The 23,747-nt window shown below is 46.5% G+C and overlaps 1 protein-coding gene across 2 annotated transcripts in view; it reads right to left on the reverse strand.

The window, feature by feature from the left end:
* TXNDC16 (thioredoxin domain containing 16) overlaps positions 1-23,747 on the reverse strand; it is a 38,665-nt gene that overhangs the window by 8,482 nt on the left and 6,436 nt on the right. For both annotated transcript variants that reach the window (XM_032189355.1, XM_032189356.1), the window contains exons 4-16: positions 23,204-23,277; positions 22,426-22,500; positions 21,978-22,099; positions 21,370-21,460; positions 19,739-19,895; positions 18,359-18,525; positions 17,326-17,386; positions 15,822-15,963; positions 14,748-14,894; positions 14,241-14,300; positions 6,435-6,603; positions 5,640-5,776; positions 523-607 (exon numbers count right to left, since the gene is read on the reverse strand). In XM_032189355.1, coding sequence (XP_032045246.1) covers positions 523-607; positions 5,640-5,776; positions 6,435-6,603; positions 14,241-14,300; positions 14,748-14,894; positions 15,822-15,963; positions 17,326-17,386; positions 18,359-18,525; positions 19,739-19,895; positions 21,370-21,460; positions 21,978-22,099; positions 22,426-22,500; positions 23,204-23,277 — 1,487 coding nt within the window. The remainder of the gene's footprint in view (positions 1-522; positions 608-5,639; positions 5,777-6,434; positions 6,604-14,240; positions 14,301-14,747; positions 14,895-15,821; positions 15,964-17,325; positions 17,387-18,358; positions 18,526-19,738; positions 19,896-21,369; positions 21,461-21,977; positions 22,100-22,425; positions 22,501-23,203; positions 23,278-23,747) is intronic.

Below are 23,747 nucleotides of genomic sequence, written 5' to 3' on the forward strand. Positions count from 1 at the left end.
TCAGGAGAGGGAAGAGGGAAAGAGCACGTGAAGGGATTGCAGAAAGAGGCAGAAGAATCACAAGTCTTCATTTCTTCTCGATGGAAATAGAAGGGCAGAACTCTTTTTTCTTTTTTTTTTTTGCACACTGATCCTAGCTAGAAGGTACCATTTTTGCAGCCTGTTTTTTAGCCTGTTTTTTCCCCGTATGTTTGGGCCCTTTCTTTATGGGGAACCCAACAAACACACAGGGGAATGGCAGGGCTGGAGGACTGAAGATACCTACAGTGAACCTGAACAACAAGAAGGGACTGTTGGGACTGTTCATTACAACAGGGTTAAGTAGGTTGCCTCTGGATGGGCTATAAATCAGTGGCAGAATCACAGCTACACGTCCCCGTGGCAGAGTCCTGACCAATGCTGCTACAGAACCAGGTCACTTGTAGCTGTTTGGGGCTGCTGCTAAATGCTCAGCTTAGGCAGAACTTGTGCTAACTGCAGGCCAGTTTGAATTCTCACCAAAGAGAAAGGCAAACAACTCACAAAGCCAAGGCATCGTCTTCAAAATACATCCCCATTGTCACGTGCCCACTTAAGATGCTTCCTGCCTCTACGAAAGCTTCTTTGGCTGTAAAAAAAAAAAAAAGACAAAGATACATAAATAAACAACGGAGAAGTGGCAGCTTCCTTCTGGAAACCAAATCACCGCATCTGCATATTTAACACCCTCCCACAGCAAATTGCCAGTTGTGAACAAAACTATGATTAGTGGCTGATGAGAAATGGATGCGCCTCATGGCCACAGGCTATGTGAGGCAGGAGCTGGCAGCAGCTGAAAGGATCAGAAGCAAAGAGTTCCTAGTATGAGAACGGCGTCTGCTCTTTAGCCACCAGCACTGAGCTTCCAGGATTTTCACGACAGAGACATTGATGGAAAGTGAAATGCCCTTAAGGACTTAAAGACCATAAGTGTTCCTAGAAACAGGAGGCCATTTACAAGGCTAAACAGAAATCGCATAAATCCCCGTGACCTTTTGGAAATGATTGATGATAGCTGAACTGGAGTAGTGTTAAGTGCCCAGCAGATAAACCAACCTCTTCCAAAGTGTCTTCTGGTCTTACCCTGCTCCTCCCAACAGGAGGGTCTGCTACAGGCATCCAGGGTCAAAATGCTAACTAAATTGAAGACACAGAGCCTGAACTGAATTGAAGACACAGTAGGCTGCCCAAAGTAGCCTGAAAACACAGCACTTTTCAACTCTCCCACTCTTTTTATACCAGGCAACTGAAGGCTCTTTTGACTTACGGAGAGTGAGAAATCACCTAGAGAAGTTTAGAGGAGTCAGGTTTGCCCAAGAGTTAAGGTTACGATTCAGATAGAGCCACGTTGCTTCTTAACCCAAACAAAATACCATCCAGATGCTGTTTACTGCTCCTCCTAACGTCCACCATCGTGTCACAACTGGCCAACCCAAGCACTTGGGACCAGTGACTCAGACCTCCATAAACTGAAGCTGGCTCAAACTGGTCACTTTTTGGTTCTTTGCCCCTGGCTTTCCCGCAAGACTCAGGGCCGTATTTTCCATTGTGATCCCTTGGAGCCACAGGGACCACGAGCTTTCCTTCACATTATTTTCCTTTCCAAGTGGAAGCTCAGATCCTAAAAGGAGTGGCTCCCTGGGAGCTCAGACATTGCAAAAAACAACGCGTGTGTCACAAAGCTCGTGAGACAGGTTGGCCAGTCCATCTTGTGATGTAGGGAAAATACCACAGGATGGGTTTGACACCGCTTTCCAGACTCAGTTTTTCTTTTGTCACTTGTTTTTATCAGTGCTGAGATGAAAACAAGCCATAGGGCCAGCCGATAAGGAATACAGTGAGCTTCAGCAAGAAATCCTTTGGAAACTTGTTGGTGGTCCAGCTTCCGAAGAGAAGGCCGTGAGGGAGATTGTGAGCACACCCTGTGCTACAAGGCACTAAGGAACCCAGCCTGACATGGAAGGAGCAGGCTTAAATCCAAACTTCCTCAGGAGAGCACTTCCACAGGCATTTAACTTTAAACACTCTACTTGAGACGTAAGCATGTGCTCAAGTGCTGCCCTGGAGAGGCCCTGGCTGCAGGAATTCTCTCCTAAATCTGGACAACGTTCAGCACAATCCAGGCTTGCTTTTTTCATCAGGCTCATTTGCACCAAGACCTTTCCTCCCCATCAAATTCCACTTCGTACTTCCCTCCCACCCCACTTCCAAAATTTTCGGCCTTTTGGGGCTATCTGTGACATCGCCAGTTACACACAGCTCACAGCAACATGCTTAGTTCTGTGCAAGAGCCCCCTAAATTCACACAGTTCGACTACAGATACAAAATGCTTCCAAATAAGCTATTTAAGTAATTCCTAGAAAACCAATTCCCCTGAGAACACTGTTTTATGTCCCCGCAGAGCTGGTCACTCGCTGCAGTATGTGCCTCGAGCTGGAATCCCAGCTGCCTTTTATGACAGCTCCCATGAATTGCACAAGCACAGCTTCAAAGCGGGATTTTGGAACGACAAGAAAGAAAACTGCTGGAGGACGAAGAGTCTATAGTTCCTGAAGCTTTCAGAGGCAGGATCTGAGTCCCTCACTCCTGTAGCATCAGCAAAAGGCATGTCATGAAATCACACTCTCCAGCAGTACTTGCAGCATCTTTGTGTGGCTTCTTCCAGCCCAAGGCGCCACCCAGCTGGCTTGCAAATTAAAATGCTGCTGGAAATTTTCACTGCAATAGGAGAAAAGTTCCATGAGCATGGAAAAGCTACATACCTAAGGGTACACACTAGTAGGTAGACAGTGTCAAGCACACAGCATGGTAAGACAGAAGTCTCAAACCAAACACGAAAGAACCTACTGTTAACTGCAGACTTCCAGAAAACTCCAATTCTTTTAACTGGAGAATGTTTTATTCTCCTGAAAACTATTAAAGCCTGTAGATTACATAGCGTGTAATTTGATTTGTGTTGAGTGAAAGTTTGAAGCTGCTTGAGCTAAGCTGCTTTTCTACTTTTGCTGGTGTTAATTCTGTCCGACTGCATCTGCTGAGTGACAAAGGATGGCTTAGACAACACAAGATCTTAAATAAAGCGAATCAGGATCAATTATTCACCATTTCTACTAACAGAAGTCCCAGCAGCCAACAAAATGCTTGTGCACCAGTTACCAGAGAACAGGAAACACACAGCCACGCATAAAATCCTCCAAGGACTAACGTCACTGCCATGGCATACTCCAGATACCAAGCAGAGATTCAGATTATGCCACCAGCAGCTATCAGATACAAAGCAAGGGGGAGATTTCTAGACTAATGAAGACCTTAAATTGCTGATTATTGGAGGCAGGTTCCATGTTGCCAGGGAAAGAAATCCCTCTGAACATGTCTTATATCCTCTTCCTTAATGTTTACTGTGGAAATGCTGGAGACAAGACAAGGATTATGCTGGTCCTTTCTTTGTTCTGCCCACACATAAATGTGATCACGAATTTCTTTTTAAGCGAGCAGCCTGTGCAGAAAGCCCCATGCATGATCAAAATGTTCAGCAGAAATCAAAAGCAGCCTACCTGTTTCCAAAGTGCTGGAGGACACAGAGAGGACACTCAGTTAATGTTTATTGCTCAGTTTACACTGATGCTGGCAAGCCCTGCGATGTTACCAGAGCTGCACGGAACACAGGTGTATTTTTAAACAATTGCTGCACATTTTTGGACACTGTTTTGCTTCCAAGTACGCTTCTGAGTAGCAAACAAGCTCCTCTCCTACAAGTTCCTCTGGTTTCCAGGAAAATGCTCCTTCATTGCCCTAGCAATACTGTGTACCTCTTTGTAATAAATTTTCATTATGATTTTTCTGACAAACCTCTTTTAGCTTTGGTCCACTTAATGGTTTCTTAATATAGTTCTCACATTAAGTGCTGGAAAAAGAACAGGGCTTTATTTAACTGGACATCCCGTTGCTCTGTTTCAGTTAACCAGAGAGGACAATGACATGGCACGTTGCTGGTTCAGGTAAGAGCAGGAATTCTTGCCATGAGAAAATAATTGGAAATTCCAGAGAAGTCTGCGGGCTGATAAGGACAGCAATGTGGTTTCCCTGACTCCAGGCCTGGGTTTGGTGCCAGAACCGCTGGCTCCGGTTTTCTGTTGCCTCGGATTATTCTGCATGACACTCCAATCTCCCTCAGGTTACACACTGCCAAAGCATCACGTATTTCATCTCCCCTGGCATCTGTGGCTGAGTTACCCAGACTGCAGATGCCATTCCAGCTTGCAGATGGAGCATGCCCTAAGGGAACAGGCAATCTTGCGGGCTCCACACGGAGCTGTCTGGAAACCTCCAAGGCTCTTGTTTCCACAGACAGAGCAGGTCTAGAAGGAAATTAACTTCTTCTATACAGGAAACAGTCTCAGCTCACAAGTCCAGCTGGATCCAAGCAGGTTCCTTGCAGAGAACCAGCCCCCATCCTATCTGAGATCCTGTCATCTGGGCTAATGCAGGCTCCATTACTACAGAGAGTGGAATATGTGGGATACAGGGAAGATTCTGGAGCTCAGCTGATGAAAACCAGGAAAAAATGGTCTAAATTTTTTTTGAGATCAACAAGATTTTTTCCTATATTTATCAGACTTAGGTACAGGCCCTCCAGAAGAAGCAAAGCATGTTAGCTGGCTCTGTGAGCACAGCCCAGACGTTTTCTGGTTGGTTCCTGACATTTTATTTTGTTCTTACCTTTGAGCATATTAGATCCTCCCTGGAATTCCTCATGAGAGAAAGTAGCTTTATTTGCATTTAACCAAAGTTTATGGGCACAACGAAGCTTCCAAATGAAAAATACTCTGAAATTTTGATTTTCACCAATATCAGAAGAATCTCCAATTTTACTGAAGTAAATCCCAGAGTTAGCTGGTATTGATTTGTTTTTTTAAGATTTCAGATTGTGTGTTGGTTGGAAGGACTGGGCCTACCACATTTGCATGAGGAGTTAGCAAGACAACTGTTGATCCAATAGTGGAAAGGGCTTTCTTTGCAAAACAGTATGCTGTGACATGTAGCATGTAGAGGACTGATGGATCTGGGCTTGTTCAGTCAGAGGCTGAGAGGAGATTTGACAGCAGCCTACAACTCCTTTGAAAGGGGCGTATGAAAAGGACAAACTTTTCATGGTAAGGGGCAGGAGATAAAACAGGGACACCGGGCACAAACTGTGCCTTGGGAAGTTCATATTGGACATTTGCAAAACCTTCTTTGCATGGATGGTTATGCAACCTTGGGTCACCCAAGAAATTGTTGTGTTTTTTTTTTTTTTTTGTACTGTTCTAAGGACAATGTCTCCAATACCTGTCAGGGTTATCTGATGCTACCACAATGGGTATAATAAACATGTCCACAGTTGCTAGCTAACCGCTGAATGTCCTTTGAGTCAGGATTCAAACCTTAGGCCCCACATGTGGAACTACACGAAATCTACTTGCAAAAAGTAAGAAAGGTGGTGCCAGGCAGGCCTTGATGTGAGCAGACACGGTGGGTCAACTAGAGAAAACAAAATGTGGGGGAACTTCTAAGCATCTGGAATCAACCATCTCCAGTCAGGAATCAAATTGAGTGCTAAACCCATAAATTCCACACTAACCTTTACTCGTGGCTGTGCTAAACACTCCTAGAACCGAAGTGTGGTGATAGGACGACAGCTCAGATGGAAGCTCTCCTCTTAAGTACCCTTCTGCTTCATCAATCGTCATCAGCTTCAGAGGGCAGGAAACTCGGCTCCTACAGAAAGGAAGAGAAACAACATGGGCTGTCTTCTTCACTTTTGGGATGAAGAGACAAAGGGCAACCTAAATCCTCGAAACAACAATGCCCCAACCCAACGTGACAACCATTACACCTCACCATGGACAAAAATCAGTTGCCTCTGGGAAGGAATGGCAATGCCTAGTCACTGAAAAGTACTGGAAGTGGTTATGGGGAAAAAAAAATAGCCCTAAGCCAAACTGGCTCTTCTGAGATCTTTTCTGCACATGGGACAGGCTGACACCCCTCAGCTAAACTGCAGAGATCTCTTGTTTAGGTTAACGGGTTGGCTCCAATAAAACCACAGAGGGCTTTGCCACCAACATCATCACCTTAGGACCACACCCAAAGGGCCTTCCTGGACTGAGACCTACATTAAAAACAACAGAATGAATTCCAGAGAGGGACAGTGGCAACAGATGGATATATTGTTCAATAATAGATGTTTTTGACAAAAAAAAAAAAAAAAAAAAAAAGCACAGGAAGTTATTAAGCTAATTTCCAAATCAGGTCTACAACCAGATCTGACATTATTTTTCCAGAAAGGCATTCCATGACATAGGCCATAAAGTATCCAGATCATCTGGTGGTTGTGCCAATCCTACTGTGTGGGGACCCATTAACAGGCACTTACAGCATGATGAAGCTGGTCAGTTCTTCAGTTCCCCACATGCCGTTGTACGTTAAAGGTTGCTCTCCCTTCTTGTAAATCTTTATGGTAGGAAACTGGGTGACATTCTCTGCCGTGCAAACACCAGGCCAGTCCCAGCAGTTGACCCGAGACAGTAAAACCCCCTGAACTCCTAGAAGAGAAAACAAATACGTTATAAATAGTATCCAAAAAAAAAAAAAAAAAGGAGTGAAATGATTGAAAAAGGGAGCTATGTGAGCTTCTTTGGACATTATTGCATAGATTTGTTTCAATGCTGCTGGAGCTTCTGTTTACTTTGGTGTGCATCCTACAGATCCTAACCCAAGGTATGCACATGGTGTGAGGCCAGGTGGGCTGCCACTGACAAGTTGCTAGAACATTCCCAGAGTCAAAAGCTGCTTTGTGTGGGCAGGATGTCAAAATCCAGTCCCAAAATAAACAATCCCTTTGAGTCTAGGCTATCTCCCTCTTGAAACCGTTCACGGACATGCATTACAGTTTTGAATATAACACTATTTCCAGCCTATATTAAACATCCCAGCAGGTGTAAACTGATTTAAACAACAGACCACGGAGAGAACAAACTCAGGGAAGTGGCAGGTTACACTTCTCAGAAAGAAATTCCCAGAGACATTCACATCTGGCTGCAATGAATCCCTGAGGCAAGCATCCAGGAGCATATAAGGCAGTAAGGAAAGGTGCTGGAAATACTTTAGGAGTGAGGCCAAGACAAAGAAACCATGCAGGCCCTAGCTTATGGGAAAGAGGGAAGAAAAAGCTTGGGGTGGAGGAAGGTGATGGCTCCTGCACCTGGAGGGCAACACTCCCAGGCACCAAGACATACTGGGGGCCACCCAGCTGGAAGGCAGCTCTGCAGAAAAGGACCTAGGGGTCCCAGTGAACAAGCTGAATGTGAACAGCTTGTGAACAAGCTGAATGCCCCTGCAGCTCAGGCTAATGGTATTCTGGGCTGTATTAGGCAAAGTACTGCCAGCAGGTCAAGAGAGGTGGTGTTCCCCCTCTACCCAGCACTGGTGAGGCTGCACTTGGAGTTCTGGGTCCAGTTCTGAGCCTCCCAGTACAAGAGAGACCTGGGCATGCTGGAGAGAGCCCAACATAGTGGCACAAAAATGATGAAGGGATTGGAGCTGGCACTGTTCAGCCTGGAGAAGAGGTGGCTCAGGGGGATCTCATCAATGTCCATAAAGACCTGATGGTGCAAAGAGAACAGAGCCAGGCCCTTTTTGGTGGTGCCCAGGGCCAGGACAAGAGGCAATGGGCACAAACTGAAGCACAGAAGGTTCCCTTTGAGCATCAGGAAGCATTTCTTTACCTTGTAGTTGACTGAACAATAGAACAGGCTGCCAAGGGAGGTTGTAGAGCCTCCCTCCTTAGAGATCTTCACAAGCCACCTGGAAATGGTTGTGGGAAGCCTGCTCTGGATGGCCCTGCTTGGGTCAGATGGATCCAGGGGTCCCTGCCAGCCTCAACCAGTCTGTCATTCTGTCATTCAAGGCTTTTTCACTTAATAAGGTGCCCGGTATTGAAAAGTGTCTGTTTTACCTAACACCTGGTGCTAAATACACAAAGAGCCATAAAAAATCATACAAACAAAATAAATGTAATTCAGTCTGGTGGTCTGATGGCATTAGCCAAGCATTAGCAGGTACTTTTAGGGCCTTACGAAAGAGACTCAGGCCTCACAAGTAAGGAAGTTGGAAAGGAAGAGCTCTTGGGAATTACAGAGCAGTCAGTCCAATTTTGATTCCAGGGACAAGCAATAAAAAAAAAAAAGCTTTTTATGGGCCACACCGAAGTGATAAACTCAAGGGAGGGTCCATAAACAGTGAAACAACTGAATGTTGGCTTCCTGCATACTTTCCAGGAGCCCAAGACAGCGCATGTAACTTCAGCATGTCTTTATCAGCCTTCCTTTCATCTGAGGGCTGGGTGGAAAGCAGCACAGGCTGCTGCTAGTCCACTGCTAAGCATGTGCTGACCGGCTGGCAGGTGAACTGTCACTGGCTTCACTAGCCACCACCTCTTGGCTGTCGGCCTTGCCCAACCTGTCTCCTATTTAAATGCAGGCTTGACCAACGACAGGAGGGTTGTGTACAGTCCTCAGGCCATACATTGTCCATGCCCATTGCAGGAATTCAGTATCTCGGAGATCTTTATGCCTTTGGTAAATTTGTTTGAACAAGATTCAACAGTTACATGGGAAAGATGGGATGAAACGTTGAGGCAAGTACACGCAGATTATCACAAAGTGTTCTGTCCTTCAGAAACCTGGGTAAGGGCAGATGATGATGATTTCTCAAGAGCACAGCAGATTAAAACAACCAAGCTTTCTTCTCTGTCCTTTCTGGGTTAGATTCTGATCGCTATTTTTACTAAAAGCCTGACAGAATAAGCATATACATCCAATCTTCAGATATTCCAAAGCTCAAAGGGACAGAAAGAGATTTGAAGTCTAAATTAAAGTGATATTCTGTAAGGAGAAACAGGATGCACAGATATCATCAGTGCTGTGGATAAGGGTAAAGCTCATTCTGGGATGAACTCTCTACAGCATTTGCAAGACAAGGGATGAAAATGATGTCCTTCTATTTTGTCCTGGTGAGACTTTGCAGAGCCCATCAAGCCTTTGTGCAGGTTGGGAAAAAAGTTTTTTGAAAGGTGCAAGCAGGTAAAACAAAATCTGGGGAAGAGAGAAGTTTGGAAGATGTCCCCTGAGGAGAAGGTGAGTTTGTTTCAGTCAAAAACTTGCTAGAAGAAGGAAACAATAAAATCCAACAATATGCAAAGTCTGTTCCAGAGGTGACAGTGAGATCTCTCTCTATTGCCAGCTGGTAAAGGACAAGCAGCAGTCCATTTGCAGGCCTGTGGAGGTTGACCAAGTATTAAAATAAGCTTCTGAGAAACAAGCATAACATAGCCAGAATAGCTATGGAAGGGTTTTAGTCACAGGCTCACAGACATTTATTTGCCAGGGATTGGCAAGGCACCCCAAAGACAAAGGTGAAAGCACAGGTGACCTTTGCATGTTTTCCCATCCCATATCCCTCTGTCCTTGAGATCCCATTGGACCATTTTATATAGCCTTTATTTTAGTTTCTATTTTGCAGCTCTTTCACGTGAGTTCACTGCTGTTCTGCCTTGTGTCAAATGTATGTACAGAAAAAGCAAGTAGTGGCACTAATCTAAGGGTCTGCAATTCCACTCAGACAGTCCAGAGTCTCTCAAAACACTCTGAGAGAGCAAAAATGGTTTGTGTCATTCTCCAGGCTGTGAAATAACTTCTCAAATTGAAAGCCTGCCCCTGGATTTATTTCACACCTCTGATCCGGTATGGCTGGTTCTCATCATCTGTTACCACATAATCTTGTGTCTTGCCCAACTCTGAAACAAATGACATGGAAACAAGGCTTTGATGTCTTGTTAAAATTGAGCTGCGAGGCTGCTCTAAATATCCACAAAATGCAAGTTTAAGTATTTGGATACCACCTTGGGGGATTATGTACCATAAATGACCCAGATCTCCAAGGAAGCCCTGGCTGGCCTGAGGAATGCTGTGTACAGGATGATCACTCTACCATCCCAAGCTGCACCATGTTACTAATTACTGAACACAAAGCAGTTTCAGGACTCGAGTCAGCAAAAGTTTGTTCAGCCCTGTGGTCACCGTTGAGCTGCTGGATGGGAAGAAAGTTGAAAGAGAAATATAAGATCCTTCTGTTCTATGATTTTAGGTGCTACTGAAACTAAAACTAAAAGTGATAGAGAGAAACTCTGTCCAAGGGGTCTTCTGAAAACAGAACAAATCACTGAAGGCTACAGGGAACACTGCAGGATACGCAAAAAAAATCAAGAATCCTTTAAGCAGCTAATCCTTTGGAGGGCAGGACTGGCATTATCAACAGCTCACATGGAGAGCTGGCCCAAAGGTTATGAGATGAAAAAGAAATGTTATGTGCCACGTGCTGCACTTCAAGAGGAGAAATCCAGTAGAGAATGGGGAATAACCAGCCACAAGTTGCCTGAGTGTTACAATTTCTCTGTACATAGCTCATAGATAATACACACAACCTGGCAACTTCCCTCCAGACCTCTTCATTGCCAGCTACTGCAGAGACTTCCACGTCCCCCAGTACCACAGGGGATCTGGTTTCTCCTTCCCTCATTTCCTATACTGATGTTTCCTTGGTGTTAGTCTTTTCCAGCATGGGTGCCTAGGAACCCATAACGGACTCCTAAATCCTTGCTTCAGATTCAGGTTCCATGAAGGGAGAGTGTCTAAAAGAGGGCTATGAAGATGATGAAGGGTCTGGAGGGCAAAATGTGTGAGGAGCAGCTGAGGTCTCCTGGTTTGTTCAGCCCCAAGCAGAGCAGGCCGAGGGGAGGCCTCATGGCGGCCTGCAGCTCCCTCATGAGGGGAGTGGAGGGGCAGGCGCTGAGCTCTGCTCTCTGGGGACAGCGACAGGACCCGAGGGGACGGCATGGAGCTGGGACAGGGGAGGGTCAGGATGGGGGTTAGGGACAGGTTCTGCACCCAGAGGTAGTCGGGCACTGGGACAGGGCCTCCCCAAGGACACGGCCACAGCACTGAGCCTGCCAGAATCCAAGAAGCATTTGGACACCGCTCTCAGATGTAGGGTTTGGTTTTTGGGTGGTGCTGTGTGGAGCCAGGAGTTGGACTTGATGATTCTCATGAGTCCCTTCCAGTTCAGGATATTCTATGAATATGTGATGCATGAGTCTGTGTTGCTAAATCACCCAGGTGATGTTCATACCTTTGAACTACAACTTCACACCCCTGTCTTTGGAAGTTATTGGTCAAGAAGACCCCACGAGCACAGAAGAGGGAAACAGAATTGTTTTTCAGCTCAGTTTTTCAGAATATTACTCTTCTTTCACATTGGTTTCTCCCATCTAGGACTTTTCAAAACAGTCCACTGACACACCTAAGAAATGCGACCAAGCTGTCTCACTTTCACAACCTCTTTTACAGTCCTAGGGGTGCTGCTTCCATAAATTCACATCTTCTATAAGAAAACAAGAGCTGCAGTTAGCCCCAGTGGCAGAGAGAACCGAAAGCTCTTGATGCAAGAGCAGAAGATGTGCTCTGTTCAGCAAGACCGAGATGATTCTCCTGACCTCCTCTTAGATCATATCTCTTAACAAAGGGAAACCACTTTGGGGGGCCACTTAAACTTTATCTGGTGATGATCTACTGCTGATCATCTGTTACTGGGTGATTCATGGGGTTATCCCAGTTTCCAGCCTCCTCCATTCTCTTGTTCTGTATCTCATATGGCCTATTCTCACTGCCATTTTGCACAGAAAGTTGGCATCGAGTGGGACCTGTATTGCATCTCCAAACGTGCTTTTAGCGAGGGTGACTCATGCCTCAGACAGCAGATCTTGGCTTCTGAATCCTTAGGAAGTTAGCTCCACCTCAAACGGCAGACAGAGGAATACCAGCACTTTTGGGGGAGCTGACAGACTGCACCAAAGACATAATCCGTGTTTTAAGTCTTGCATAGCTCAAGCTCTTCTTCCTGATCCAGACTTCTGCCCCTTGCACCGGTTTACTTTCCCAGGTACCCTGCTTCACTCTGTTCTTACTACCAAGCCCTTCTCTGGATCCCCTGACACTGACACCTACTTCGGAGTTCACAGATTCACTGATTTTCATCTGGAAACTCAGTTTAAGCCATGCCCCCTGGACTAGAACATTCACAGTCAATATGGCTCATGCTCTCAGCCTGATCTGCTATAACCTTTGGTGTCTTTAAGCTCTCGACTCCAGACCACCCTAATTACCAGGTCTGAGACACCCTCATCCTGGCCATAACAGAGAACCGGGGGACCTCCATCCTTCTAGGTCTTCCAGCTCCCCTGACAGACCTGCCTGTGACCAAGTCTTCCTCAGCAGCAGAGACAAAGGTGTATCTTGCAGGAAACTCACTGCATTTCTCTCCAGTTCCACAAAAGCAGCCATTCTCCATCCTCTCCAAGGTTACAGCAGGAAAAACAGGCGGGAGTCATTTCATGATTCCAGTTTGGCCTGGGATTCTTCAGTGGGACCTCACTGATCGCAGAGGAAAGGCCCTGACCTCAATCAGTTCATAATCTCTGTTGAGAATCTGCCTATGGCTGCGTCCATGTACTGAGATTGTTATCAAATTATTAAAGAAACACATGGTGAAAGCTTAGCCTCACACAGTCAGCCAAGTTTTGATCATTGGTTCAGGAAGAGGCAGGGTTTCATCCACTAACTCTCCCAGCTTGCTACTTTAGCTGGTCTAACAGCTGTAGAGTCTGAAAGAAACCCCAAAGAATCAATAACCATGACTTCTCTAACAATGATAACTCTCCCTGACCTTTCCTGTTTATTCCCAGGATGTCAGTTCAGATCCAAGGTGCCAGGAAAACTATGAATGCAGAACTGTTTTCATTCAAACCACAGCACTGTCCTCAGTGTTCCCAGGAGGGTGTCTTGTAAGCAACTCCCAGTGCATCCGCTTCCCAGAAAACTCCCTGAGTCTCCTGCACACCCTATACATTTTCTCTCTGCTGAGAGCTGTTTGAATCCTGCTTGCAATTGGCAGGACAAGGTGCTCAGTCCCAGAGGAGTGAGAAATAAGGATGAGAAATCAGCCTTGATGAAGAATGAAAACACACAGAAGGCACCAGCTACTGAAATGAGTTGGGGATTAAGTCACCTGGGTATAACCCTGTAAGTCAGAGGCAGACTCAGGTATCTTTAGAAGAGATTCAGCCCATATAAGCCTGACAGTGCAGAAGAGCCCACCCATATACTGTTGACTATAGAGGGGGACAGGGCTGAAGCCCTGAATGAAGCTGAACTGGCGCTTAACACTGCTCAGGAAACACCACACTCCTGAAGCACCAATCCCTCCTGCCTTTATTAGCAGACTACCCGATGTGCGTTGTCTTTAAATGTTACTGATTCTTTGCTGTCATGTATTATTTATGGAATCTGTGGCTGCCTGTGAGACTTCCCATGTAATTAAGCCCGTCTACAGGCCCTGAAGGCATCATCGCTTTAAATTCTTTCTCTGACACCATTCTGCTCCCCCTCTGGATCTGGGCCTGCCCACACCTGTCTGTTATGCCTTCTACCAAAGCCTGGTTACTGCTCTGCTCCAGATCAAGTGCTTATGTGGTGACTTCCAAGTGCAGGAGACCTGAAGTAGCCCCCTCGTACACCAATTTGGCTCTCAAGCCTCATGCTGTGCAGCAAGCAGTGCGTCTTCTTGCTCCTTACAGGTCACAGTGCTGAGGGGCACCGACAGGATCCTGTTTTTGGGATGCAGGCCAGGGTGCCTGCTGTTTGTCCCTCCACTTCCAAAGCCCATGCTGTGTCACTCACTGCTTTTGATGTTCTGCCCTGTCTCCTCATGATTTTGGGCATTTATCGTGCAGTCACTGAGCCCATCAACACCACAATCTCAGCTGAAAGGCGGCTTGGGCAGCTGGTGTGTACAAATTTACACCTAAAGCAGAAGGTGACTGTGTAAGGTTGTACTGCCAGTCCCATGACTTTATGCAGGCACAAAGGGACTGCAAGGATCCCTAATTAAGAAACAAATCCTCTTCCTAAACAACTTAATGTGGGTATGCCTTCCTTAAAAGTTTAGGAACTGAAAATGAGTATATTCTGGGTGAGGAACTGAGATACCACCAATATCTTCCCAGTCTTCTGGTTCATACTTCAGATGCAAACCAGCTGTACAGTAATTTAGACCCGTGGCACCTTACCTTTCAGGTGATTGGCCACCTCCACATAAGTCTGCAGCACTACCAGGGACACTGCTTCCCCTGAAACACAGAAGAGACAAAGCCCCAAGTTACATATAGGTGACTGACAATGTTACATTACCATTTTCTGCATCCTAAGGTGCTTCAAGCTCTGAAACACTGAATGAAATGAAGAAAATTTGACTTTATTTTACTGCAGCAGCCAGTGACTGGGTTTCCTAGGTTATCCCATGAGTCCAACGCACTCATTTCCCCTCTTGTCCCGCATTCAGCCCCTGTCAAAGTAAAGTGGAAAACCACTGATGTATTTTATACTGACAGATACTCTGTTGTCACACATTATCAGTCAATGAGAGGAAGTAATTTAATCTGATTGCTACCAGTGGGTGGGGGTACATGGGACAGGATGCAGCATATATTTATGATTTAAACTTGCCTACGGTATCACCACTCTACGGAAAATGTGCGAGCTAGTGAAGGGCCTGCCAGTCCACACTTCATACTCACAGCTGGCATAAAACAGCACCACCGTCTGGGCAGCTTTCAACACGGCAGAGTGAAAGGTCTCCTCCGTCAGGGTAAGGATCTGCTCCAAGGGCAGCTCTCGCTTCTTGTCCCTGGAAACTGCTTCCACCACCTGATCATCCTGAACGTCTGCAAGGGGCCAACAGCCGTGCATGAAGAAAAGCACGTGCACAAAAGGCACAGGGAACTACACACCCATCTGCAACCCCATTAGAACATTTTAATAATTCTGCTAAACAGAAACAATCTGGTATAGAAAACAAATGTTTTCAAGAAAGCATTGCAGGGGCCGGTGTTTTCTCCCTGGAGAAAGCAAGTCTGGAACAGCTCTTACCAAAACATGTCTCAAACCTTTCCAAAGGGACAAATAATTCTGACAAATAAATCATAATTTCTTCTGATGCCTGAAGAGGAGACAGCGTCAGGTGCTCTTTCAGCACCTTGTCCCCCTGAAGCTGGACATATTTAAGCAGAAGGAGCCCCTCTCTCATGCAGCATCTCTGCAACCGTTACTATAACAGCTGCTGATTTTTGTCCGTGGTGTTTGCTCTAAAAATTACAGCTGTCTGTCATGAAACTCCAGGGATCTGCAGAGAATTAAAGAGCTACTTTGTACAGCCATCGTGTGACTGTGATAACCACAGAATGACAGACTGGTTGAGGCTGGCAGGGACCTCTGGGTCCATCCTCCCTGCTCAAGTAGAGATACCCAGAGCAGGGTGCCCACGACCATGTCCAAGTGGCTTTTGAAGATCTCCAAGGAGATTCCACAACCTCTCTGGGCAACCTTTCCCAGGGCTCCATCACCCACACAGTACAGAAGTGCTTCCTGATGCTCAGAGGGAACCTCACATGTTCCAGTTTGTGCCCGTTATCTCTTGTCTTGGTACTGGGCATCACTGAAAAGAGCCTGGCCCTGTCCTCTTTGCACCCTCCAAAGGGATAGTTTGCCTTGGATTTGCAAGAGCATTCTTTAATGCTTTAACATATGTCTAGGAGATGTTGACTGCACGTCCTACCTGATGACAATCAGCTCCTCACTGTTTCATTACACACCTTGATTGTCATTCTCTTTTTCATCGTCATCTTCCTCATCCTCATTCTCCTCCTCCTGGATTTGTTCAACCTTGCTCTTATCTTCCACTAAGGTTATAACTTCATCAGTGTCTTCCAAGACCAGGTATTTGATCGGCACTCCCTAAGGAAAATAGGAGCAGAACATCACCCTGTGCCTATCCTACCTGCAAACCAAACTCAAGGCTGATGGCGAGTTCTGATGGGGAGGGAATTTAAAGTTCCCTCCCATCTAGCCCATTATTTTTAGGGTGTATCAGCAGATTCCTAAAGCTGCCAAACAGGGGAGATCCTGGGATGTCTTTCTTTGGTGCAGTTTCATCTGCACATGAGCTTATTTCACTCCAAACTGATGTTTGGTTTTCAGAAAGTAATTGTGGCTATGTGGGATCCTCTGTCTGTAGCAGGAATGGTGAAAGTGGACACCTGCTCCATGTTAAGATGTTGGGAGGTGAATCTCCTACTGTGAGAAAAAGCCCAGAAGCTGAACAGTGAATGTGAGTGGAAGCTGAGCTACAGATTCATGGTCCACCCTGCTTCCTAGCTCCTAGAGAAGTCAGGCTAGGCCAGAGCAGCCCATCACAGCCTGGGAAAATGGCACAGAAGATCTTCTATCTCGTGTAGCTCAATAAAGACGAGTGCTCCCAAGTGTAATGGACTGCCAACCAAAGTGTATTTCTCAGAAATGAGACCTTGTCAGCTTAAAACCAGTTCTGGCACTGTCTCAGCAAGAGGCACTTCAGAGAAAATGAGTTTTATAATGAACTGAGAGAAATGACAAACTGCTGGCACCTCTAAGAGAAGAAACACAACGTGCACATCTCTCACCAGGCTGGGGGAAGCCCTCGGGGGACACTCAGATTCAGGTCTGATCCTGTTTCTTTCCAATCTCAAAAGTGACAGTTCGCGCAATTTGGGGCAATGCATGTTCCCTGGCATTTGTTGCCTCGCAAGCTGGGTCAGGCCCCTCCAGAGTTTAGCTCATCTTGATCAGCCTCATTTATCTCAGGCTCTGCCCTTCTCACAGATCACTGCCAGAGGCATTTGGTTACATCAGTTCGGCACAGACCTTTGTTTGCTTTCTGGCTCTTAGTTTCATGCTCATTTCCCCTTCCATCTTTTGAACTCCTTTCCTATCGGGCCAAGGGCCTTTAGAAGTCCAAATCTTCTGGGAATTCACACTTGGACTGCTACCTTGGGTAGTTCACAACCTTGCATTGCTTCATTGTGCAATGGAGATATCACCTCATGATTAGAGCCCAAAATAAACACTTCCTTTTATCTCCTGTAGGCAGGCACAATTGCCCTGCTGTACCGAGCTCAGGCGGTTCCAAATACGTGCACAGAGCTATGGAAAGACTATGTTCCCTTGAGCTTTGGGGAAGGTTGTCAAATCACAACAGAGGCAAGCAACGCCCTCTCAGGAGAGCTGATATTCTCAGATAGTGAAATAAGAGTTGTACAATAAAGAAATCCAACACCGAACCTCATCTGGTGTCTTGAGAGCGACGTTGGACCGGAGCAGAACATTCAAATCCACCAGGTCCCTTCCGAAATACAAAGAGATTATTAGATGGTGTGAGGATGTGCAAGGTTACCTGCTCTGTCCAGCCTGCTTGGCTGGCAATCACCCCGCTCTGAGCAGCACCACGTCCTCACAGAGGGCTTCAGGGCCCCAAAGTACCTGTGGGAGCCCAGCCCACGTGAATTAAATCAGTGCTGAAGAGCTAAGTCCCGAGTGACCCGGTGGGACTGACACAATCTGTGCTTATTTCACAAGGGCTTTGAATTCCCTTTCCATGATTCATGTCTGTGCTCACACGCTGGTAGCCACATCCCAGCGCAGCTGCTCTGACGGTGGATTTTGGCTCAGGGTGAACGCAGCCAAGAAGTGCCTCTGTGCTAGGAGACACCACGATGGCAGAAAGCTGTAAGAAAACAGCCCACACCCATCCTTCCTGCATCTCCTGCCACTTGCGCTGCTGCCAGCAGCATGGGCACAGAGCAGACATGCCACATCAAGGTCCCAACCCACAGCTGCTGCATCACCCGCTGACACACAAAATTTAGGAGGGGGCAGCCCCTCAGGAATGGGAGATCCCGACTTGTCACGGGCTGCCCACTCTCCCAGCTCCAGCTCAAACATCACCTGCACAGATGGGCGAGTAAGCCCTCAGAAGACCTCTGTTTTTTGGTCTTTTGATCTTTGTGATCTTGGTCTGTGCTTTCCAAGTTTCCTTTCTGAAATTTCTTTCAGTCCGACTATTCTTCTACTTCTAAATCAGCAAGAGACTCAGATATAGAGGCTACACTTCCAGCTAGAGTCTGAAACCAATTTTAAGTGATTCTGGAGAATCATGCCCTCTAATTTGACATCCTCTCACCATACTCTTACTGCTTCTCACATAGATCCGAGGAAACCCACTGACTGTGATCCCATTGTCCTTGCTGTGGGGTAATTGAGCTCAGAAATGCCACGAAAACCAAGGAGAATTCCCCAAACACAGGGAAGCAAATACCTGGACAAAAGGGCGACTCCTGCTTTCCCCAAGAGCTGCCAGGCCAAAAACTCTGCTGTTCTCCTGTCTGCCTCGTAGGTCTCTTTCTGGCTGAGGATGAACACAAGTGGTAGCCCAAGCTGTAAGTGAACAGTGGAAACCTTCTCTGGGTCCTCAGCAACCTCTGTCTGGAAAAGATACATGGTTATACTGCAGCACATCTCCACATATTTGACGTATTTCAGCTCTTTTCCAGCCAGCTGCCTATTTCAATGGAACTTCATTGAATTTATTTTTGAAATTGATCAACAGGCTCGAAAGTAATTGGAAAGGGAGGCACAGAAGCCTCATTTTTCTGAGGAAAACAGCTGGAAAACCAACCACCAGATCACCATCACTTTAAAAATTGCTGGAAAGTGAGATTGAAAGCCTGGAACAACTTCCTCATTGAAATCTGGAGCCTAGGAGCGGGTTCATAGCCTGCAGTTTCTAAGGCCAATAGATAACCTGGCAGGCTGATCTCCTGCACAGCCCAAACCATCGTGTTCTCCCCAGCCATTAAAATAAGGATACCTTCCAGAAATACCTTCCAGATACCTCCACCCTGATTCTAAAACACCCACTGAAGCAGAACCCCTACAACCCTGGTTAAACTGTTCCGACCTTTCACGACCATCCCTGTTAAAAATCTGGGCTTTATATATTCATGTTTTTTGTGACCTGGCACCTCCTGATGTCAGATTTCCCTTAATTTCTATTTATCTGACAGCCGTGCCCCGGGGCAATTTGGAAACCTTGTCTGCCACACACAAGAGCTGGCATCCTTTCCCTTTGTGCCTCTGACATGTTGTTTCATGACAGCACAGAGCTGCTTGATGAAGGACTTCCCTCCACGGGCTTACTCCAGGAGGCTGGCTGACGTAGAGACTTCATTTCTGCTTGGCAGAGCTGTCACCAGGGGGAACTGGAGGCCCCCTCTGCCCAGTGGGAAAAGGGAAAAGGAGCCTCCTGTCTCCTGTGCCCCACCAGGGCGTGAATCTTGTCTCCCTGAGGTGCTGATCCTCCTGTGGGGAGCCCAGAAGTCGCAGCAAAGTCAAAGAGGCACCTCCACCCCATTTTGAATGAAGCACGTTCCCATTCATTGTGCTTAGGTGCAACCACAGGACCACAAATTGGCCCTGGGCACCCCTGAAAAGGAGGTCCACGTAAGCTCAGCAATATAATAGAGTGTTACTCACAGTCTCAGACCTTTTCTTTGCTTGAATTCAACCTAGGAGCATGGAGAAGGGGCAGATTCCCCTTCTCTTCCTCGTCCTCTGTTCCCACCTCCCCCATCTGCCCCAGCTGCCCTCGCACTGCACAGCCCGAGCCTGGTGCATCATTTCTCTCTCCCCATCGTACCACAAGAGGAGCCCCCATGAGTTTGAGGTGCCTGTGGATGTTCAGCACGGTCAGATCCTGCTCCATGGGTGTCTTCCTGCAGGGCTGCGCCACGTCCGTGGCCTGCTGGCAGTGGCAGAACAAGAGCCGGGCAGATGAGGCATCAGGCTCATCGCTGCTGGGAGAGAGAAAACAAAACCCACACTGAGCTGGAGATCCATCACGGGGCTTAAAAATACCCTGACAAAGTGCCAGTATTTGCTGGCAAGGTTTTACAGGGCAGATATTCTCCCAATTCAGGGTGTGACTGGCACATGGGACTTTGAGAGCTCTGCTAGTACCAGGTAGAGTTGTGACCTTTCACAATGATGCTCACTGTCTGCTGAAGACCCTGGTATAAATGACCCCAACCACAGAGCAGTTGGCTTAGCTCAAGAAGGACAAAACCAAGCTTTTCTCATTGGGACCAGCCTTGCCACTCCAGTGGGGACCCTGGCTTGAGGAGGACAGCTGAAATATAGGTTTACTTGTGTCTTTTACCTCTCTGATGACATCTTACGTACTATGTAAGGAATATTTCACCTTTTGAACAGCATTGGTTCTATCTGTTACAAAGGAAGAAGTAATGTCAAGTTCCCTGGATGGTTCCTTGGCTAGTGGTGGTTTCTTGTTCTGGTACCACCACTGGTGCTGGGCTGCGGGTCAACTTTGGGAGGTCACATTCTTTTCCCCATGCATCCATTACACCATCTCTAGCATAAGGATCACCTTTTTTTTTCTTGTAAAGGGCTTTACTATCTCTCTGTGGAAGAGAGGATGTATTAAGACCCCAAAGCCTGACTGCTGGTGCCCTCTCAGCTCTGTGCAGGATGAAGCCATGTCCTGTCCAAATGACAATCGTGCCATCTAGTGGCAAACAAAAAACGCGATCCCTGATCACAGTCTGCAAGAACAGGATGTGAAAGCAAGCACATTGCTGTATAAATGCCTTGCTGAAAATGCAGCATGCCATCTGATATTCCAACCTTCCTCTCTGCCCATCCTGCAGTGACTCCTTTGTTCTGTAAAGCTCCAGGGAACCCATGGCTGAGGTTTGGTCAGTCAGCTAGGGAAGGGAGACAGCGGGCTCTTCTATAAAATCCCAGTCAATGACAGGTCAACAATGGCTAGTCCAAACCCAGGAACACAAGCAGCACTGGTTTTGGAAAAAGCAAAACAGATCTCACCATCCATCCTTGGCTGTTACCCTAATAACCATCCTAGGGCGGACTTTTACCTTGAGATGCAAAATGCATATGTAGGTCCTGAGCTTGTTGACATCCAAGGGGGCTGAGAAAGGTCAATAATGCTAGCTGGTTGGAAAGGAGATTCCTAAATATCCTGGAGGACCCCAAGCTGATCTTTGACTGGAAATCATCTGTTCTCTAGCTCAGCACGAAGCCAGCAGTGAGCCCAGTGCATTACAGGCCTGGCAACATTTGGATGTTTTAAACACAGACAGGTTCACTTCTAGTGAAACTGATTTTTCTCCCGTGCAAGCTAGCAAGGATGCCAATGCTAGATTTGACCTGGGAACCTGAGAAACCAAAAGAGCAGTGCAGGAGAGCAGATATACCTGGTGTTTGTGTGTTGGTGTGTGTGTTTGGACATACCTGGCGTCTTTCAACAGTGTTGCCTCAGTTGTCAGAACAAACTGGTGGACAGTCCCGTAGACAAAAGCCACTTCCATCACAGCTCTGTGCTCTGCAGAGAGAAAGGTGTGACTAATTCACTGCTGCAGCTCAGTCCAGATCTCCCTCTTCATCCTTCCCAGTCAGAAGCATCAAGACAAGCATCAAGCTTTCAGAAACTCTCAGTAAAACTCCACAAGGGGCTGAAGCCATGCTATGGAGGTAACTGAGTCACGGGCTGAACCCAACTGCTGATCTCCAGCAAACACAGAGGTGGGGCAGGTGAAAGCATTCGGCCACATATCTGTAGCAGAGATCTGCCAATGGGTTTATTTATTCAGGCAGCAACCACTGGCTTGCTTTCTCTGTCCAGTCCATCTCTGAAAGCTTGTGTGCTCCCAGCAAAACCGTCTTGGTCAACCTGATTCATTTGGCAACAAGGCAAGACAGAGAGCTCGTGTTTGGGTGGCCTTTTCACATGTCTTCAATTCTCCATTTCCAGGATTCTGAGTCATAAAATGAGCTCCCTTCCACATTAGTAAAAAAAAGGCTCTGGGGGTGAGCAAAGAAGAGAAGCTGGGTGTTAATACCTGCGGTTCCAGTAGCTGGTACGTACGCAAAGACCATGTTCGACTTCCCTTTCAGTGCATTTTCTATGTTCTGAAGATCCGTCAGTGTTTCGACGTATTTAACTTCATTAAAGAGCAGGGCACTGAGAAGCCAGAAAACTCATTAGCAACTGCTTTCTTTTAAGAGAGAATATGCAGCCACATAATCATGATGGAAAAGAAAAAAACAAAGGTGAAACTCCAGCTTCTTGCTGGCAGATGCAAGATTCACAGCCAAATGCAGATATGTGCTGGTGAGTCATGGCCAGGGCATAGATTTAACAGGGTCAAACCATCCCAAAGAGAGAGGGAGCCTTCTGCTTGGCTGAAAACAGCCTCTGGTGCAGTTTATATTTATGCAAACCTTTCTATCGACAAGTGAAAACGAAAAATAAACAATTTCACAGAGATGGATCTGGCCTGTACTTACAACAGAACATTAGCAACGATGGAGTTCACGTCAAACAAGGCATCAGTAGGAAATTCTCTGATCAGCATGTTCCCTCTGGGGAGAAAAGAAAAAATATCAGCAAAGAAACCATGAAAGATTAGCAACACGTAATAAATTCATTTCTACTCAGTGATGTCTCCAGGTGTCTGCTGGCAGGTATGGCTGGAAGGAAGATGTCAGGACTGAACCTGGGGAGTTCCTAGGACTAGCAGGGTCTCCCTGATAAAAGGCCTCCTCTGTCATATATTATAATCAATGAGAACAGAGCACATTTGCTTTGAAAAAGCCCTCTACCTGATACGTGGAAAAGCTTCCAGCTGACAGTCCACGCAGAGACCAAGAGCTAAACCTTCCCACCTGCGTGGTGAGCCAACCACAACTACAGGAAGGGCACCAAGGAGTGTTTCTTTCTAGGAGCAGATCCAGAACTTAGTGCATTGACTGTTTGTCCTGGGGACCTGGTGGTGAGAGCCCAGAGGGACTGACTGAGGATGTCTTTGACGGTTTCATGTAGCAGAACAGCTCTGTGCTGATAAAAAGGAACGTGGGGCAGGACAGGGGTTTTCACACTGAGGACAAGGCATCTGCTTTGCATGTGTGGAACCTTTTTGGGGTATTTTTTGCTAAAATCTGTGTGGCACTGCTGTCCTCATGGCTCCATGCTTCCTCTGCAGACATCTCTGCTCCCTGACAGCATTTCCTCCAAACCTTTGTACTTCAAAGCAATTACAGCGTGGTGCCCAGAAAGCACCCTTACCTGAACAGGTAGGCTTTCCTTACTGCATTTTCTTTGCCACAGTATCTTGAGACATCCTCTTTGGGACAGTTAACCTGGAATTAAAAGTATTTATTGGACATCCAGCTCTACAAATGCCTACAAACACACGGTACCACAGCATTCTCCCATCCCAGGATATAAGTGCCAGCCTTCCCAAAACTGCTGGGAGAGAAAATACAATCACACAGTGAGATGAACAGAGTGCAGTGCTGCGGACTGGAGCTGGTATTTCAGTTCCCCAGCTCAAGCCTGCCTCGATTTGGGTCAGACAGGATTAAGAGGTCTTGTGATCTGCCAAGCATATTCAAAGTGACAGACCACTGCTTGCTTACTGAACTCAGTCTGCGTCTGGAGGAATTGAAACACACACACACACACATATATAAAAGCACTTCTTATAAAATCTAATTGCACTTGCATGAATCTGTAATTCACTCACCTACATCTGCAGAAAAATTCAGCCAAAAAAATTTAAAATAACGCATCCTATTTAGCATTTATTGCACGGTATTGAAAAGAAGTG

This window comes from Aythya fuligula, chromosome 5 (assembly GCF_009819795.1).
Source record: "Aythya fuligula isolate bAytFul2 chromosome 5, bAytFul2.pri, whole genome shotgun sequence".
NCBI classification, from domain to species: Eukaryota; Metazoa; Chordata; class Aves; order Anseriformes; family Anatidae; genus Aythya; species Aythya fuligula.